Source organism: Magnolia sinica, unplaced genomic scaffold (assembly GCF_029962835.1).
Source record: "Magnolia sinica isolate HGM2019 unplaced genomic scaffold, MsV1 ctg59, whole genome shotgun sequence".
In the NCBI taxonomy this organism is placed as follows: domain Eukaryota; kingdom Viridiplantae; phylum Streptophyta; class Magnoliopsida; order Magnoliales; family Magnoliaceae; genus Magnolia; species Magnolia sinica.
In genome coordinates this window covers 2,531-22,395 of record NW_026682857.1, presented here as the reverse complement: position 1 = coordinate 22,395, position 19,865 = coordinate 2,531, and the positions used below count along the sequence as shown (strand labels likewise).

The 19,865-nt window shown below is 37.4% G+C and overlaps 2 protein-coding genes across 2 annotated transcripts in view; both read left to right on the top strand.

Annotated features, from left to right (window-relative positions):
- Window positions 1-13,807, top strand: part of LOC131236385 (probable leucine-rich repeat receptor-like protein kinase At1g35710) — a 54,086-nt gene extending 40,279 nt beyond the window's left edge. The window contains exons 2-4 of the mRNA XM_058233502.1: window positions 12,980-13,432; window positions 13,556-13,627; window positions 13,692-13,807. Coding sequence (XP_058089485.1) covers window positions 12,980-13,432; window positions 13,556-13,627; window positions 13,692-13,807 — 641 coding nt within the window. The remainder of the gene's footprint in view (window positions 1-12,979; window positions 13,433-13,555; window positions 13,628-13,691) is intronic.
- Window positions 13,782-17,198, top strand: LOC131236383 (MDIS1-interacting receptor like kinase 2-like). The gene is made up of 2 exons (XM_058233499.1): window positions 13,782-15,352; window positions 16,812-17,198. Exons 1-2 carry the CDS (start codon window positions 13,885-13,887, stop codon window positions 17,168-17,170), a joined length of 1,827 nt encoding a protein of 608 aa, XP_058089482.1. The 5' UTR covers window positions 13,782-13,884; the 3' UTR covers window positions 17,171-17,198.
- Window positions 17,199-19,865: the final 2,667 nt, after the last annotated feature.

Sequence of the window (19,865 nt, the reverse complement as noted above, 5' to 3'; positions counted from 1 at the left end):
CTCTCGATCTAATCTCTTGCTGAGCTTTTTCTGAACGTCTTAAGGCATATCGGTGTCAAAACTAGAGATCTGCTCAACACTTAAATGTACATACTTTTGTGTTGAAAATCGGATTGAGAGTTCATTGTATCCTGAAGACAATTTGCAGATTTCCTTCGTTTGCACTTGCTGGAACTTCCAGAAAAAATACAACAAATCTGTCTTGAGAAATTGACTATTCAAGTCGAGCCTTAAACCCGATAGATCTGATCGTTTCATTATCATTTTCTTCTATCCTCCGTTGTGTACAAGAAACACTTAAAAATTCTAACATTCAAGATAGATTTATTATCTTTTCACAATGGAGGCAATTCATTCCATTCAAGTTATGAACCAAGACTTTGTACGAATGGATCATTTCGACGGTCAATTCTTCTCAAGATGACAACAAAAGATGCTTTTTTTTCTAAATACTCTCAAATTATCCTACATTCTAGATAATGATCTGTCTTCTCTACCCGATCCAAAAGAAGAGGACTCAAATTAAGTGAAGGAAGAACGGAAGAAAAGGAAGGAGGGTGGTTTTCTATGCAAAGGTCATATCCTAAATGCCCTCTTTAATTCTATCTATAATTCATACCATAAAATATCATCTGCTAAAGATTTGTGGACAAAATTGGATAAAAAATATAAAACTGAAGAGGTCAGTACTCAGAAATTTCTGATCGACAATTATGTCCACTTTAAGTTTAAAAATGATCAGCCAATTCTCTCCCAAGTAACCGAACTACAGAACTTTGTTGATGAATTGAAGATTGGTGGTATAGATCTTCCTGAAGAATTCCTGGTCGGTGTGGTAATTGTAAAATTACTCATCATGGTTTGATTATAAAAAGAAACTGAAACATGATGAGAGGAAATACAATCTTGAAGGGCTTCAACGACATCTTCGTATAGAAGAAGAGTCTAGAAACCGAGACAAGAAAGAAAGTGCTTCGAAAAATCATTCTAAAGCAAATATAGTAAAAGATGGTGAGCCAAAAATTCAGAACTCTAAATCTTTTCCCCCAAAAAAAGATACAGAGTTTAAGAAAAAGGGCAAGTGTCACTTCTGCAATAAGCCTGAACACTACATAAAGGAATGTCGACAAAGGAAGAAACAATTGAAAGCTCAGGCTAACATGGTAGAAGACTAACTTGTAACAATGCTTACAGAAGACCAACTTGTAATATCCGATGGTAAATGGTGGCTAGATACTGGTGCAACCATTCACATATCGAAGGACGGAAACATCTTCAAGACCTATTAAGGTATTACAACTGGACAAGAAGTGAAGATGGTTAATAACGTCCGTGTGAACATTGTTGGAAAAGGAACAGTCGAGCTTCATTTTACATCAAGCAAAAGACTGACATTAACAAATGTATTGCATGTACCTGACATGTCTAAAAATCTAGTGTCAAGCAATCTTCTCAATAAGAGAGGATTCAAAATAGTGATTGAGTCTAATAAGTTGGTTATCACCAAGAATGGTATGTTTGTAGGCAAATGATATTCTTGTAATAGTATGATTAAATTGAATATTAATAATAATAATGATGTTTCCGTTTATATAGTGAATTTTATATCTTTATAGCATGCTAGACTAAGTCATTTTAACTATCATTCAATGAAAAGAAGGATGATCCTAGGACTTATACCAAAATATGAAATTCAATAATAAGAGAAATGTGATTTGTGTGCCCATTCTAAAATAACCAGAAAATCATTTGGGACTGGCATGAGAAAATCACAATCCTTGGAGTTAATTCATTCCGATACTGTAATTTAAATAATACCTTAATTCGTGGAGTAAAAATGTATTTTATTACATTTATTGATGATTTCACTAGATTTTTCTATGTATACTTAATGAAATTTAAAGATGAAGCCTTTGAAAAATTTAAGCTTTATAAGGCCGAAGTGGAAAATCAGTTGAATGTAAAGATTAAAGTGAAAAGGCTGAGCTTAGAGTCCCGGGGGGGGGGGTTGAATAGGAATATGCCAAATTAAAAAATGAAAGTAAAATTTAAACAAATATAAATAAAGATATCACTAAACAATCCCACAATGCAGAAATGCAAAACAACCTCAAGTGTACAAGTATTGAGAGGTTGATACAGATGTTGTTCTAAGGACAACCTTACACCAAAAACCAATGGTTTATGGTAGGACAACCTAATTCCTAAAACGGTCTGTGTATTAAAAACTCAAACTAATACAGATGAATAAAGAAATAAATAGCAAAGGAAATAACTAAGCTATTACGACATTCCCATACTTGTATAAAAGAAATTACAACATTCTCCACAAATGCATAAAAGAAAATTTCAACATCCACAAAATGAAATAATCAATCAATCAATCACCACAAGACCAGAAATTATAGCGGTTCGCTTGTGTGTACACCAACTGTTTAGCAAAACAGCCACACAACTACTTCACTCCTAATATCCTCACACAGTAGATATTAGCGTTCACTATGAAATAGGCTTTTCAAGGTTCACCTAAAACCCTCACAATTGTGTCTTTCAAGTGGGCTTACACAATTCAAAAACCCCACACTCTGAATTTTCTGGATCACCTCAGACAAACAAAAATAAAAAAAATTTTCTGGCACAATCTCAATGAAACCAAAAGAATGAATTTACAAAACTGTAAAATACTTATCTGGATATTCTCCTTTGATATAGCCCGGTAGAACCAATTCGGAGTACAAGTTCTACGTAGAAGTTCAATGTCCACACTCACTTATAAAATGGTTCTAAGTTCTAAATAGATTTTAATTTAAATCACCTTAGGTTAGCTTGATTTGATTTTGATTCCAAGAAATGAGAATACTTTAATCCCTCTTTCAAATAAAATTGGAATGCAGAATACAAAATCAAATGCAAAAAGCTAATTAAAGAGAATATTAAATGAGCACTAAATAACTTAAGAATATCACTAACTTATCTCTTAGAGCGGTGTCTTGATTTTGTTTGAATTAGATATCAAACTCTGAAAATCATGATCTATTTATAAGTGCAGAAATCGCTCCTTTGACTAGCCCAGAGGTTGGCTCGACTGGTCGAAGGACCAACAAACTTTTAAAAATTTGGGTACGATAAGATCAGACTATTCCACGACTGGTAGAAGGGCCTGCTCAACCAGTCGAGTGGCCTCCATGACTGGGCGAGTCCTATCCACGACTGGTCATGTGGGACTCTTTTTTAGTTGCTGGACTTTGAGTCGAGCCTACAGGACTGGTCGAGCACTGTTCACTCGACTAGTCGAGCAGTCTCCAGGACTGGTCGAGGCAATAACAAAAAATTTTAAAAATTAGTAACAAATTCAGGACTGGTCGATGATTTCTTTGACTGGTCGAGCCAGTGCTAGGACTAGTCGAACATAGTCTAAGACTAGTCGAAAAATAGACTATGCACTTATAAAATGACTCAATCAAATTATGTATTCAAAATGACCTATCTTATGGTCAATCTAGGGTCATTCATACCTTATAAATGATGTATGAATATTGAATCTTCTTTTGCTTCAGTTGATATTTGTTCTTTGAAGATCACGAAGCTTGAGATCTTGACATATGATGAAGCTTGATCTTGAGACTTTTTGAAGCTTGAATTTGAAACACATTGAAGCTTGAGCTTGAGGTTCAAAGTAAAGAAATTTGTCCTGACTTGGACGAAGCTTTGAAAACTTAAACTATTGAAGCTTGAAAGATTGAATTAACACTTGATGTTGTACTTGAACATGTAATCTTGCATTTGAAGTTCTTGAGGTAAAGACCTTTGTTCTTGTACATGAGATGCACAGTCTTGAATATGTAGATGCGCTACACAAGATACAGATTCCAAGAGGTTTTGGCACTACAAAATTTGACAATTATAGGAGCTAGAAAATATAATACTTACATAAAGCCCTCAGAAATGATAGAGGGGGTGAGTACTCTTCTAATGAATTCAATGAATTTTGTGAATCAAATGGTATATGCCATGAATTTATGGTACCTTACACACCCCAACAAAATGGCCTGACAGAACGCAAAAATAGGACATTAATTGAGATGATCAATTGTATGATATTAAATTTTGGATTACCACTGAATTTGTTGAGGGGGAGGGGGGAGGGGAACATTATTAACAGCAAGCCGTATTTTAAATGCTATCGCACATAAAAAATTGGATATCTCCCCATATGAATTGTGGAAAAAAAAAAAACCATATCTTCATTACTACAATGTATGGGGAAGTATAATAGAAGTCAGGAACATTATTAACAGCAAACCGTATTTTAAATGTTATCCCACATAAAAAATTAGATATCTCCCCATATGAATTGTGGAAAAAAAAAAAAGAAACCATATCTTCATTACTACAAAGTATGGGGAAGTATAACAGAAGTCAGGATTATTGATCTTAAGAGAGTAAAATTAGGTCCTAAAGGAATCAGGTGTGCCTTTGTGAGTTATGGGATTAATAGTTCCGTATATAGATTTTTGATTTTGGAACAATCTACTTTTACTGATAAAAATATTATTATAGAGTCTAGGGATGTTATATTTTTTTAAAATACAGTATACAAAGACTATATGAATAATCATATAAAAAGGCAAGTAGATGAAAATATAATAGAACCAATGAACGAAGAAACTAATAGCTTTCATGATAAATCTAACACTCATCCAGAAGGAAATGAACCAAGGAGATCAAAAAAGGCAAGAAAAGAAATATCTTTTGACCCAGATTTCTATATGTTCCTTATAAAAGGGAATATAAATGAAACATGAAAGGAGATTACTCTATCACTAAGTATTAAAAGTGATCCATCAACACTTAGTGAAGCTCTCTCATCTCCTGATGCACAGTTTTGGAGGGAAGCCATAGACGATAAAATGGATTCCATAGTCTCAAATAACACTTGGTTTTTGGTCGATCTTCCACTAGGTTCAAAGCCTATAGGATGTAAGTGGATTTTTAAAAGAAAGTTCAATCCTGATGAAACCATAAATAAGTTTAAAGCTCGCTTAGTAACCAAAAAATTTAAACAAAAGGAATGTATCGATTTTTTCGTTACATATGCTCCTGTTGCTTGTGTATCTACCATTAGGACTTTGATTGCTCTTGCAGCAATTCACCACCTAGTAATTCATCAAATGGATGTCAAAACAACATTCTTAAATAATGATCTAGATAAGGAAGTCTATATGGAATAACTTGAAGGTTTTGTTCAACCTAGGCAAGAGAAGAAAGTGTGTAAACTGGTCAAATCCCTTTACGGGCTCAAGCAAGCTCCTAAGCAATGGCATGAGAAGTTTGATCAAGTAGTACAATCTAATAGTTTTAGAGTAAACCAAGCAGATAAGTGCATATATATTAAATGTCAAATCATTATCTGTCTATATGTAGATGATATACTAATATTTATACCAAATGAGAACTTTGTGAAAAAAACAAAAAAGTTTCTAAGTACCAACTTTAACATGAAGGATATGGGTAAAGCCGATGTAATATTAGGTATTAAGATTTATAATCTTAATGATGGAATAGCCTTAACACAATCTCGTTACCTAGAGAAAGTGTTAAAGAAGTTTAATCATTATGATGATAAACCGGTGTCAACCCCATTTGATCCAAGTATTAAATTGGTTAAAAATACTGGCAGATGTAAAGCACAACAAGAATATGCGAGTGTTATAGGGAGTTTAATGTATGCAATGAATTGCACTAGACCTGATATAACATTCACGATACGAATGCTAAGCAGGTATACCAGTAATCCAGGACAAATACACTGGAATGCTATTTCGAGAGTTTTAAAGTATCTAAGAGGAACCATAGATTATAGACTGCGTTATAAATCATATCCCGCTATACTTGAAGGGTACAGCGATGCAAGCTAGTATGCAGATAGCATAGAATCTAAATCTACAAGTGGCTGGATATTCACTCTTGAAGGAGGAGCAATATCATGGGCATCTAAGAAACAAACGTACATATCTCACTCTATAATGGAAAGTGAGTTTATTGTACTTGGCGCTACTTGTAAAGAATGTGAATGGCTAAGATACCTACTGTTGAAAATCCCGTATTGGCCAAAACATACTCCTGCCATATCTATCTTTTGTGATAATCAGACTACTCTTTGTCGTGCTATGAGTAAGACTTATAATGGTAAGTCTAGAAATGTAGGTCTAAGGCATAACTTTGTTAAAAGATTGCTCAGAGATGCAGTAATCATAGTAGAATATGTTAAATCTATCATAAACTTAGCAGATCCCTTGACAAAAAGGTTTATCAAGAGATCAAATAAAGAGAACTACTAAAGGAATGGGACTAAGATCCATAAAGATATAACTTTCACTCTTGATGGCAACCCCACCTATGTTTTGAAATATAAGTTAGGTTCAAAGAGACAAACAAGTCAAGTAAGTGACTGAAACATACACTAGAAAAAGAAAATTTGAGTCTCATTCCTAAAAGTCTAGTGTTTGGTTTCTGCATATCATAAGAGGCTAAGTATTAACTCTTAGTAGATCTATAAGCAGACTTTGATGAGATGAAGAAGAATCATCTTTGTAGATCTAACTATATGAGTAAAGAATTGAGGCCGCTTTTGAAGAGATTGGGATTATCTCTAGAAAACTCATGAAATAAGGATACGCACAAGTTCAGAAATGTGTGAACTTTTAGATCTCCAGTTATATATGAATAGATGTGTGTTATGTGTCCAGTGAGTTATATAAGGTCCTTAGTTTAAGACTAATGGGTCACTAAGTACCTGGCATAACTTTAATACGTATGCACTAAAGTAAAGGTTCAAATCCAAAAGATACCTTTACTTATGCACCTATTTATACTGATATGTCATTCGTTCCAGAATCTGATTTTATTTTTGAAATTATGGGTGATTGTTGTGTTTTTCAGAATAAAAATAAAATTTTAAAATAAAAGTTATTTTTAGAAAGTAAATAAATATATTAATTATTTAAACTTTCCATAAATAGTGAATATAGCTAGTCAGTAAGAGAAAGGGTTTTTGCTTATGCAACCAGGGTTCAAATCTGCTCAAGGACGGTGCGAAGCACCATTCGTGCACACGCGCGCGGCGTGAGCTGTAGGGCTGCTTGGGTGCTTTATTAGGCGCACTTAGCACTTCGCACGTTCGCATTGTCTAAAGAGCCTTAGTCTTTTTTTGCACTCGATTCAAACTTTTTGGGCCATGGTACCCTGATGTTTTATTATCTTCTTTTTTTTGTCGATTGAGAGTAATTGTGACATGATTGTATATGTAGTACCTATGCCATGTGTCGCTTATGTGGATACAGTTTTTCCTGTTGGATAACTGCTTCTGTTTGAATGGGTAAAGAAATAACTGTCATATGACAAAGAGTCATGTCCTTTCATGAAAGACAATTATTTGCTGTGAATGGGTATAAATTTCTTAAAGAGGCAATTTAGCACATCTTTAGGAAGAAATCTATAACCGTTCAATTGATATAAATCCTGGATACTATAATCGAGAAGTAGATACTCTTAATCCTTAAGAGTATATCATCTTCTGTGCAATTACTCTCAATCTGATTTCTTGTTGAGTTTTTTCTTAACGTCTTAAGGCATATTGATGTTAAAAATAGAGATATGTTCAACACTTAAACGTGCAAATTTTCGTGTTGAAAATCGGATTGAGAGTTCATTGTATCTCGAAGACAATTTGCAGATTTCCTTCGTTTGCACTTGCTGGAACTTCCAGAAAAAAGACAGCAAATCTGTCTTGAGAAATTGACTATTCAAGTTGAGTCTTGAACCCGATAGATCTGATCGTTTCGTTATCATTTTCTTCTATCCCTCGTTGTATACAAGAAACACTTAAAAATTCTAACAACAATATCATCTACAACAGCAGGACTGCCAAAAGAGGCTCTCCTAAAATGAATAGCCAGCCTCTCACCAGCACAAGCTCTCCACTCATGGTCACTTCCTGCTACTAATGCCAGCACCAACACTGTATCTCCATGCAAATGGATTGGGATCTCATGCAACAGCCTTGGAAGTGTATAACAGAGATAAGCTTACCAGGTGCGGGCTTCCAAGGTAAGCTCGATAACTTGAGCTTCCCCTCATTTCCAAACCTCATTCATCTCAATCTCAGTGGCAACACTCTCACTGGAACCATCCCAGCTCATATCGGCACTCTTTACAAACTCACATCCCTCGATCTGTCTGCAAATAATCTTTACGGTCTATACTGAACTCGGGCCATTTGCATTAGCTGTATTTGTTTTAGTCATACATTGATCGCATTAGCCATTCATTTATTTTATACACCGAACCACTTGATCGAAGGGACGGGAATGCCCTTTGGGCCAGAGCATCTAACAGGAGGTGGTCACCTAAGGAAATCATGCAAAAATCGCATGAATGGGATTGATTCCATCCATCTTAGCCTTATTTCTCTATAGCCTTATGTTTTATATAAAAGCCACGGTGGGATTGTTACAGTTACCTAACAAAAGTAATTCTTCATAAATACATGCAATCAAGGGCCCTAAGACTTTTTTTCTCTGTAAACAATATTGACCGTCCGTATTAAAGGCCATGGATCAAATGGTTAATATTTGTCAATTTGCGTGATGTTCACATGCTAGCCGATGAAATGTGCGTTCGCGAGGCATCCAAAGAAGGGCCCACAAGAGTCGTGGTGTTGATTCGCCAACTGTACAACCATGTGCATAGAGAGTGGCACATGCTACCACATGTCAACATGTGGAAGGTGTTGATCGTGCCACGTCACCCTCATACCGAGTCCTACGTTGCAACGTCCACGTATAAAAGTACACAGACAAGAAGCCAACGGGAAGGTGGAAAAATCAAAAGAAATTTACAACTGTACGACCCATTTATGGCCCATTTACATTTGTGAGTCCACTTCTTTTTACCTCTCAAGAATAAGCCCGTACGGGTGAATTTTCACCGGACCAAAATACCCCTACCTTCCTTTCGGAAGTAGATTGGCTAGTGTGCAAAGACGAGCGCTGACGCTCCCCGAACTCCGAGTTGTGCGAACGGTTCAAAAGAGATCAAAGTTACATGGGCCCCACAGTTATGTATTTATTATATCCACAACGTTTATCCATATTTCGAGATCATTTCGGAGTATTATCAAAAAAAAAAAATCATATCCAAAGATCAATTAGACCACACCACAAAGAGCAGCGGGAAAATTGATTTTCACTGTTAAAAATTTTGTAGGGCCCACCATAACATTTATTTTCCATCTTATGACCTGGATGAAGAGGAAAAACAAATTTCATAATGATCCAAAACTTATGTGACCCCTAAAAGGGTTTCAATGGTAGACGTTCAATCCTCCACTGCCTTTTACAGTGTGGTCCACTTGATAGCTAGATCTGTCTTATATTTCATCTCAAGCCTTAATATGAGTTCGCCAAATAGATGGACAGTTTGGATATAACACATACCTCATAATACGACCCACAAAAAGCGATGGGGATTACAACAAGGTAAAAAAACAAAAAGCCAGGAACCTATGGCTACAGATTATAACCGTAGCCATTACCATAGCCCATGCATTTTCGATATGTCCTTTGCTATGTATCAAAGTTCTTTTGATACGATCGAAAAAGGTCCAGAACTGTCCAGCAAGTTTGCGTAAAAAATCCTGCAATTTTCGATATACATCGAAGCGTATTCGATATGTATCGAAGGTATTTTCCCTATGGCTACGGATTATAACCGTAGCTAAGACTGTAGTCCGTAAAAATCTATGCATTTTTTTTTATTTTTTTATTTTTACATGGAGAACTTTATTCTACCTACAATTTTCTCTAATACATATTTATATAAATATGTATATACAAGCATATAAAAAAATTTTCTCTCTTTTTTGCATTTCTTTCTTTATTTATTTAACAAGAATATCTTCTAAACCAAAATTAGTTACTTGATGTACCCTATATGATTTTGTGGTAGGAGAAGCTACTTTATCCAACCAACTTGGTTATTTTCCAAGATTCCATTAGGTCAATGGTCGAAAATCCATTTCATTCACTTCGCGGTCAATTTCAATCAGTTTGCGGTCAATTTCATTCATTTCATTTACTTCGCGATCAATTCCATGCATTTCACGGTCAATCCCGACGATTCCCCTTCACTTCATGGTCAATTCCATGCATTTCACGGTTAATTCCCTTCACTTCACGGTCAATTTCGTGCATTTCACGGTCAATTCCATGCATTTCACTATCAATTCTGGCGATTCTCCTTCACTTCACAGTCAATTCCATGCATTTCACGATCAATTCCCTTTACTTCACGGTCAATTCAATGCATTTCACGGTCAATTCCCTTCATTTCACGGTCAATTCCATGCATTTTATAGTCAATTTCAACGATTCCCCTTCAGTTCACGGTCAATTCCATGCATTTGACCGTGAAGTGAAGGGGAATCGCTGGAATTGACTGTGGAATGCATGGAATTGACCGTGAAATGAAGGGAATTGACCACGAAATGCATTGAATTGACCGTGAAGTAAACGGAATTGATCGTGAAATGCATGGAATTGACCGTGAGGTGAAGGGGAATCACCTGAATTGACCGTGAAATGAAGGGAATTGACCGTGAAACGCATTGAATTGATCGTGAAGTAAAGGGAATTGACTATGAAATGTATGGAATTGACCGTGAAGTGAAGGGGAATCGCCGGAATTGACCGTGAAATGCATGGATTTGATTGCGAAGTAAATGAAATGAATGAAATTGACCGCAAACTAATTGAAATTGATCGTGAAGTGAATGAAATGGATTTTCGACTATTGACCCTATGAAATCTTGGAAAATAACCAAGTTGGTTGGATAAAATAGCTTCTCCTACACCAAAATCATATAGCTAAGCTACGTCAAGTAACTAATTTGGTTTAGAAAATATTCTTGTTAAATAAAGAAAGAAATGAAATGAAAAAAAGTGAGAAAAAAATTTATACGCTTATATATACATATTTATATAAATATGTATTAGAGAAAATTATAGGTAAAATAAAGTTCTCTATGTAAAAAAAGAAATTGAATAAATAAAATAAATTACATAGACTCTTATGGACTACAGTTATTGCTACGGCTATAATCCATGGCCATGGGGCAAACCAGCTTCAATGCATATTAAATGCTCTTCGATGTGCATCGAAAATTGTAGGATTTTTGAGGCAAACTTGCTGGACAGTTCTGGATCTTTTTTGATCATATGGAAATACCATCGATACATATTGAAATATCTTCAATGCATATTGAAGGACATATCGAAAAAGTAAGGGTAGCGGTTCTAGCTATGGTTATAATCCGTAGCCATGGGAAAACCATCACATTTCCAAAAAAGCAAGGACATTTTCGAACTTTGGCCAATCGTCCGTACACATGAGGATTATTCTCCCGAGATAAAAAGAAGTGGGCTTAAAAATGTAAATGGGCCATAAATGGGTCGTACAGTTATAAATTTAGCAAAAATCAAAATAACACGAATTGAATTGGGAATGCAGGAACGTGAGTATATTTTATTATGGGAACCATTCATGCTGCCACGGGGCACCAGATCGTGCTATGTTGACTTGTCCATACTGGCTTTAACGGTACGGCTGGTTGCCGCCCGTCGCCAATTTCTTATAGAGACGCTTGCGTACCTGGCGTTGGTACTTACCAGGGTAGTTTTTTTTTTTAACGTGGGTAAGACGACCTAGTCGTGGATGAAATCCACGCCGTCCATCGGGTGTATCAACCGCTCTTTTACTTGGTATGGCCCACCTTAGTTTTGGAGTACTGCCAATTTTGGGTAATTTTTTCATTCAGACAGGAACATCAGATGAATGGATTAGATGGCATATAAACCATATATCAGCGTTAGGAACATATGTGACATCAGCACTGATGTGAAAATAGAAAATCAGAAAACCAGAATGCTCTGTTAGACATTAATTCTCTGTGCAACTGCACGGTCGTCATCCAAACCGTTAAAATAATGTATACAATAAGTTAATACTTTTTTTTTTTTTTTTCAGTCGTAAAAATAAGATGGGCAGCGCAATTGAAGCTATCTGTATCAACCTTTTCCTATAAATACATATCCATGGTAAGTTTGTAACAGACCATAAGCAACAACAGCCATGGCCATACATAAATCTCTCTTCCTCGCTTTTCTCCTCTTTTTCCTACCCTTTCTTTCTTCTTCCCATGCAACAATATCATCTGCAACAGCAGGACTGCCAGAAGCAGAGGCTCTCCTGAAATGGAAAGCCAGCCTCTCACCAGCACAAGCTCTCCACTCATGGTCACTTCCTGCTACTAATGCCAGCACCAACACCCTATCTCCATGCAAATGGACTGGGATCTCATGCAACAGCCTTGGAAGTGTAACCGAGATAAGCCTACCGAGTGCAGGCTTGCAAGGTAAGCTCGAAAACTTGAGCTTCCCCTCATTTCCAAACCTCCTTCATCTCAATCTCAGTGGCAACACTCTCACTGGTACCATCCCAGCTCATATTGGCGCTCTTTATAAACTCATGTCCCTCGACCTGTCTGCAAATAGTATAAGTGGATCAATACCCCTAGATATAGGGAATCTTGGGAATTTGAATGAGCTAGATTTGTCCATTAACCATCTAGATGGTTCCATCCCTTCCACTTTAGGGAACTTGTCAAAGCTTTCCATCTTGAACCTGTACCAAAATCGATTCTCTGGCTCCATTCCTCCACAAATTGGGAATCTAAAAGAGCTGGTTCAGTTGTCATTGTTCCAGAACAATCTGACCGGTCCAATTCCTCCTGCTTTGGGTAATTTGAGAAACCTTACACTGTTGTTCCTCTACAGCAATCAAATTTCTGGTTCAATTCCTCCACAATTTGGGAATTTAATGAATCTCAACATTCTTGAACTGTCCGGTAACATTCTAACAGGTTCTATCCCTTCCACTTTAGGGAACTTGACAAAGCTGACAGTCCTCGGCCTCATTCAAAATCAAATTTCTGGTTCTATTCCTCCGGAACTCGGGAATTTAATGAGTCTCAATATTTTAGCATTGTACCGTAACAATCTGACTGGTTCAATTCCTCCTGCTTTGGGTAATTTGAGAAACCTTACACGGTTGTTCCTCTACAGGAATCAAATTTCTGGTTCAATTCATCCAAAATTTGGGAATTTAATGAATCTCGATAATCTTGATCTGTCTGATAACATTCTAACAGGTTCTATCCCTTCCACTTCAGGGAACTTGACAAAGCTGACAGCCCTCTTCCTCTTTCGAAATCAAATTTCTAGTTCTATTCCTCTGGAACTCGGGAATTTAATGAGTCTCAATATGCTAGCATTGAGTCTAAACAGTCTGACTGGTCCGATCCCTCCTGTTTTAGGTAATTTGAGAAACCTTACAATTTTGAATCTCCACGGCAATCAAATTTCTGGTTCAATTCCTCCACAATTTGGGAATTTAATGAATCTCAACAATCTTGATCTGTCCTATAACATTCTTACAGGTTCTATCCCTCCTACTTTAGGAAAGTTAACCAAGCTTACCGTATTGTCCGCTATTTACTGTCAATTATCTGGTTCGTTGCCTCAAGAAATGAGGAACATGACAAATCTTTCTAAACTCTACTTGGGTGGCAACAGCCTCTCTGGCTATTTTCCTCAGTTATGCCAGGGCGGATCTCTTCAAGTCTTCAGTGCTTATGGCAACCATTTCACTGGTGAGATCCCAAAAAGCATCAGAAATTGCACTAGCTTAATAAGAGTGCGACTTAATGGAAATCGACTTGCTGCAAATGTATCAGAAGTCTTTGGTGTATACCCGCATCTCATATTCATGGACATCAGTGACAACATGTTGTTTGGTGAACTCTCACCAAATTGGGGAGAATGCCAAAATTTGACAAAGCTACAATTATCCGGGAACATGATTACCGGTAGAATTCCTCCTGAGATAGGGCAGTTGACTCAGCTAAGTGTGCTTGGTCTTTCTTCAAACCATCTGGTGGGCGAGATTCCAAAGGAATTTGGGAGGCTGACTTCTTTGTTCAACTTAACTTTAAATGAAAACCAGCTTTCTGGTCAGATACCCCAAGAGATTGGAAAACTATCCAATTTGGAGGTTCTTGACTTGTCAATGAATCACCTAAGTGGTCCAATACCACCTCAATTAGGTGATTGCTTCAAACTCCAATATCTGAAATTGAGCAAAAATGTTTTTAATGGAAGCATTCCTTTTCAGATCGGTAACCTAGTATACCTACAGGATTTACTAGATCTAAGTCATAACTCCCTCAATGGACAGATATCACCACAATTCACGAAATTGATTCGGCTGGAAAAGTTAAACCTCTCCCACAACATGCTGTCAGGCTCCATTCCACCTTCTTTTGAAGGGATGTTCAGTTTGCAATCCATTGATTTTTCATTCAATGCTTTGGAAGGTCCTCTTCCCAACAGCAAAAGCTTTCAGAAGGCTCCTGCAAAGGCATTCATAAATAATAAAGGCTTATGTGGTGAAGTGCAAGGTTTGCGACTTTGCAATGCCTCTTCAATCAATCGTAGTGATGTGATGAAAGGTCACAGAGTTGTGATCCTCATTATTCTTCCTGTCTCAGTGGCCTTCTTTCTTTTATTTGTAATCATTGGCATTTCTTACATTTATTATCAAAGAAGAAGAAATATAAAGAAAGGGGTTCTTGAGAGAAGCAGCGGAAATCCATTTTCAATATGGAATTATGATGGGATTGCTGTGTTTGAAGACATCGTGGAGGCAACAGAGGGTTTTGACGACAAATACTGCATTGGAATTGGAGGGTATGGAAAAGTTTACAAAGCAAATCTACCAATGGGTCAGGTAGTAGCTGTGAAGAAACTTCACCCACTCGAAGGAGGGGATCAATCTGATCAAAGAAGCTTTAGAAATGAGATACAAGCATTAACCGAAATCCGCCATCGCAACATAGTGAAGCTTTATGGCTTTTGTTGCCATTTCCGATGCTCATTTCTCGTTTACGAGTACATGGAAAGGGGAAGCTTGGCAAGTATCCTAAGCAATGATGAAGGAGCTGCACAATTGGACTGGACTCTAAGGGTGAAGATTATTAAAGGTGTGGCCTATGCTTTATCTTACATGCACCATGATTGCACCCTACCAATTGTCCATCGAGACCTATCAAGCAACAATGTTCTGCTGAATTCAGAACTTGAGGCTAGTGTTTCTGATTTTGGCACTGCACGATTGCTGATCCCTGATTCGTCCAATTGGACTACGCTTGCAGGCACTTGTGGATACATCGCTCCAGGTTAGTCACTAATATATTCTCAACACTGAATAGTTTTATAATAAATTAGCCTGTAATTTTCTTAATATTTTCTATTTTTTGTTTAAATTATTTACTATAAAATTTGTGCATTAGTTACCCCACTATTGTCAAATGGGGCAATATTCTAAGGCAACTAGAATATGAGAAAATTCATATTTGAAAATCTTAAGAAACTTTCACCACATCTTATTAGCTATTAAATTTCTGGCATTGACCATTTTTAACTGTACATTTGTTCGCCACCAATCGGTTGGATAGAATCCCTCCATAAGTGTTATTTCTGGGATCTTCTCTATCTACAACATGGGTTATGTTTCCAGATGGTCTGGATTGATTTACATGCATACCAAGTTTAGATGGATGAACAACGGGTGGTTAATAAATGATTGAAAAAGCTCATGTCTTCTAGCCCATGCTAGTAAATCTGAGTTACCCAGTATGCTTTTATCATATTGAGTAAACTTAGTTGAGCCCACTGTGAATGTATGTCGTTTATCCACACTGTCCATCCATTTTTCCGACTAAATTTAGGGGTTAAGCCCGAAATTGAAGTATATCCAAAGCTCAAGTGACCATACCACGGGAAACAATGTGGAATAATGATTTCCACGGTTGAAACCTTCCTAGGGTCCACATGATTTTTATTTGTCATCCAACCTGTTCATAATATGACAGAGACATGGATGAAGAGAAAACACAAACATCAGTTTGATAATAAAAAAAACTTCTGTGGCCTCTAAGAAATTTTCAATGGTAGAGGTTCAATCACACTGTTTACTGTGGTGTAGGCCACTTGAGATTTTGATATGCTTCTGTTTTGGGCTCAAGCCCTAAGATTATCTTTTAAAATGGATGAATCGGAATGGATAGATTAAATAAATAACAGTGGACCCCACAGAGTTTACTCAGTACGCTACCGTTACTGAGTTACTCGGTACACAATCCGCTTCCCAGGAAATGTGGCATCGTGAAATGCTCCATACCAAGAGATCCTATAGCATGAGCTTGGGCTTTCCCTGTTGTGTAAGGGTTCCACGGCTCTAAGATCCAGACTGTCCATGTGATGTCTCACACAATGAATGCCCCACACAACAAAAGAAGTTTCTAGATTGGAAAATCCTAACCATTGAATCTATAGTCTTTTTTGTTGAATGTTCGCAATTGCCTTTTTTTTCTTGATCATCTATCCGTTGGCCACTAAAATGGTTAGGATTTCCAATTAGAGAATTGCCAATGCGTGAGCCATCCAAATTGGGGCCCACCATGTCAATGGTTTGGATCCTGGAACTATGGGCCTCACTAGTACAGACTCAAAACCTTAGATACTCTTGAGTGCGTTTGTTGGTTGTTTCCTTTACTTCTTAGGTAGAGAAAGAGTTTATCTACTGATGATTAGCAAAGAATAAAGAATATGATTGAACAATCTTCTATCATGTAGAGCTTGCCTATACAATGAGGGTGACTGAGAAATGCGACGTCTATAGCTTTGGTGTTGTGGCACTTGAAGTGATGATTGGAAGGCATCCTGGGCAACTCATCTCCTCCTTGTCATCACCAAATAGAGATGATCCACTGGTAAAGGATATGTTGGACCAACGTCTCTCCAATCCGACGGCGGAGGTTGCACACGAAGTCATATTTGCAGTGTCCATGGCGCTCGCATGCATTCGGCCGGATCCTAACTCTCGGCCAACCATGCACCATGTGGCCCAGGAGCTATCTGTTGGTGGGCCTTCTTTCTCTCTAGAGCCATTTCATGCACTTTCATTTCGTCAACTGATGGATCTAAAGGTATAATTGGGTGTATGAAAATCAATGAGGTTGTGGGCATGTAGTGGCAAGAACATTGCTGTGTGTGTCTATTGTATGAAAATAATCAAACGGAGGTGTTTTTCTTGTTATGATGTGTACACAGTTCAGTGTGTGGATTCCATGTTTATATAGAATACATATTTCTGGAATTGGTGATAAAAACCAAAATGTAATAAAAGTAGGATGAAAGAATAAAGATGTTTTCTTGTTTGATGGTTATCTTCTAACCCAAGGTTTTTATGCCCAAGAAGTTAACTTCTAGGGATTGTAATCCTTTTCTGTGAGACCTTTAATATGGATGGTTGAGATTGTTTTCAAAAAATAGGTCCAATCAAGCATTTGATACGTCGTGGATTGCTTTATATATATATATATATATATATATATATATATATATATATAGAGAGAGAGAGAGAGAGAGAGAGAGAGAGAGAGAGAGAGATGGCCTCGTAGGAACTATCCCGCACGCTACCTTGGTGCAGTCCAATTCCCACCACAGAGAGGAAATAGAATTGCGTACTAAGTAAACTCTGTTGGGTTGGATGTAGTCTATCCATGCCATCCATCTGTTTTTCAAGCGCATTTTAATGGTTGAGACCAAAATTGAATCATTTCCAATCCTCAAGTAGACCATAGGACAGGAGCTTTGGATGTGACTCATTCTTTGTATATTACCCTAAAATGATCTCTCAAGATGGATGGATGGCGTGGATACAAAACATATATCATGGTGGGGGCACAAAAATTGGTGACGTCACTTCTCAACCAGTCAATAGCCAATCCGCGCCCAGGTCTCTTGGGGGAAGCAGATTGTGTACTGAGTAAACTCTGTGGGGCCTGCCGTGATTTATGTATTCCATCCACTCCTTACATCCATTATTTTAACAGATAATTTTAAGGCTTAAGCCTAAAAATAAAGTATATCCAAAGCTCAAGTGGGCCACACCACAGGAAATAGTGTGAATTGAATGTCAACCGTTGAAAATTTTCTATCTTAAAAATATAGGACTTCTAGCGATGAAAATTTTCGTCTGTAAAAGCATTATTCCTCACGAAAAAAAAATTCGTCGGTAAAAGTACTGTTTCACCGATGAAACTTTTTTTCGTCGGTAAAAAAACACTTTTACCAACGAAATTTTTTTTCGTCGGTAAAAACGTTGTTTCTTGTAGTGACCGTTGAAAATTTTCTTGGGGTCCACAAGTTTTGGATCAATCTAATATTTGTGTTTTCCTTTCATCCATATCTGCGTAATCTTATGAATAGGTCGGATGACAAATAAACATTACTATAGACCCTAGAAAGGTTTCAACGGTGGAAATTATTGTTCCCAATGTTTCTTGTTCTATGGTCCACTTGACCATGGGAAATGATTCAATTTTGGTCTCAACCATTAAAATGTGATTGAAAAATAGATGGATGGCGTGGATAGACCACATCCATTCACAGTGGGCCCAAAAGAGTTTAGTCAGGCAATCCGATTTCCTCAATGTGGTGGGAATTGGACCGCACTGAGGTAGCATGCGGGATAGCTCCCAGGAGACCATTACTCTCTCTCTCTCTCTCTCTCTCTCTCTCTCTCTCTCTCTCTCTGTGTGTGTGTGTGGGAAATGGTTCTATGCTGCGGGAACTTCTTATGAGGTAGAGCTTTGTGGGCCCTACCTTGATGCGTGTCAAACATCTACTCTGTGAATTTGATGGATCCCCTTTAAATGATGGGATATCCCAAAAATCAGCCGTATAGGGAACTCAGGTGGGCCATACCATCTAAAATAATGTGAAGACTTGCTTAAAACATATAAAAGTACTTGGTGGGGCCCACCTAAAATTTGGATGCATCTGAAACTTGATCTGACCCCTCGTACAAGTGAGACACACATAATGGATGGGCCGGATTTGCGAACCACACCTCAGTGGGCTCAACAAATGATTATGAATGTTTTAATGGGAGGATAACCCCTCTCAACTTTGGTATGTGGTGTGGCCCACAAAAGTCATGGATTGACTTGATTTTTAAGCACGAGGCCTACCATGGAATTTTGTATCTGACTGATGGGGTAGATGTTCGGCACACATCATGGTGGGGCCCACACAACTCGACCTCATGAGAAGTTCCCATGAGCTCGACCGCATAGAACCATTTCCACACACACACACACACACACACACACAATTTCATCCCATCCCATCCATGACCTAGAAAAGGGATGAATAGAGAAAAATAAGGCCAAAATCAATAATGGGTTGGATCATCTGATCAGTACTATTTTTGCATTGTAGTGTATGAAATGTTTTGGAGTTAATAAGCGGTTTAGATTAATTGATTGGACTGTCCAAGTTAACATATGCAAGAACATTATACTTTAGTGCTCTGAGAGTACCCAAGCATTTCTGTTTACTATGGATTTTATGTATAAGCCTCTCCCTCGGTTTTTTTTTTTTTCTTTTTTTTTCTTTTTTTTTTAATCTTCATGGTATCATAATCTAATCACCACCAAAACCTATCTGACAAATCCAATCACTACCAAAACCCATCTTTGTCAATCCCACAGTTCCTCATTTCCATACCTCCTGCCCGCCCTCTCAACAGCCCTCTAAAACACATTCCAGCTACCTTTCTCAATTATGGTGAACTCAATCCATTCAAAACCCATCTCTGCCAGCAACCATCCAAAAACAAAA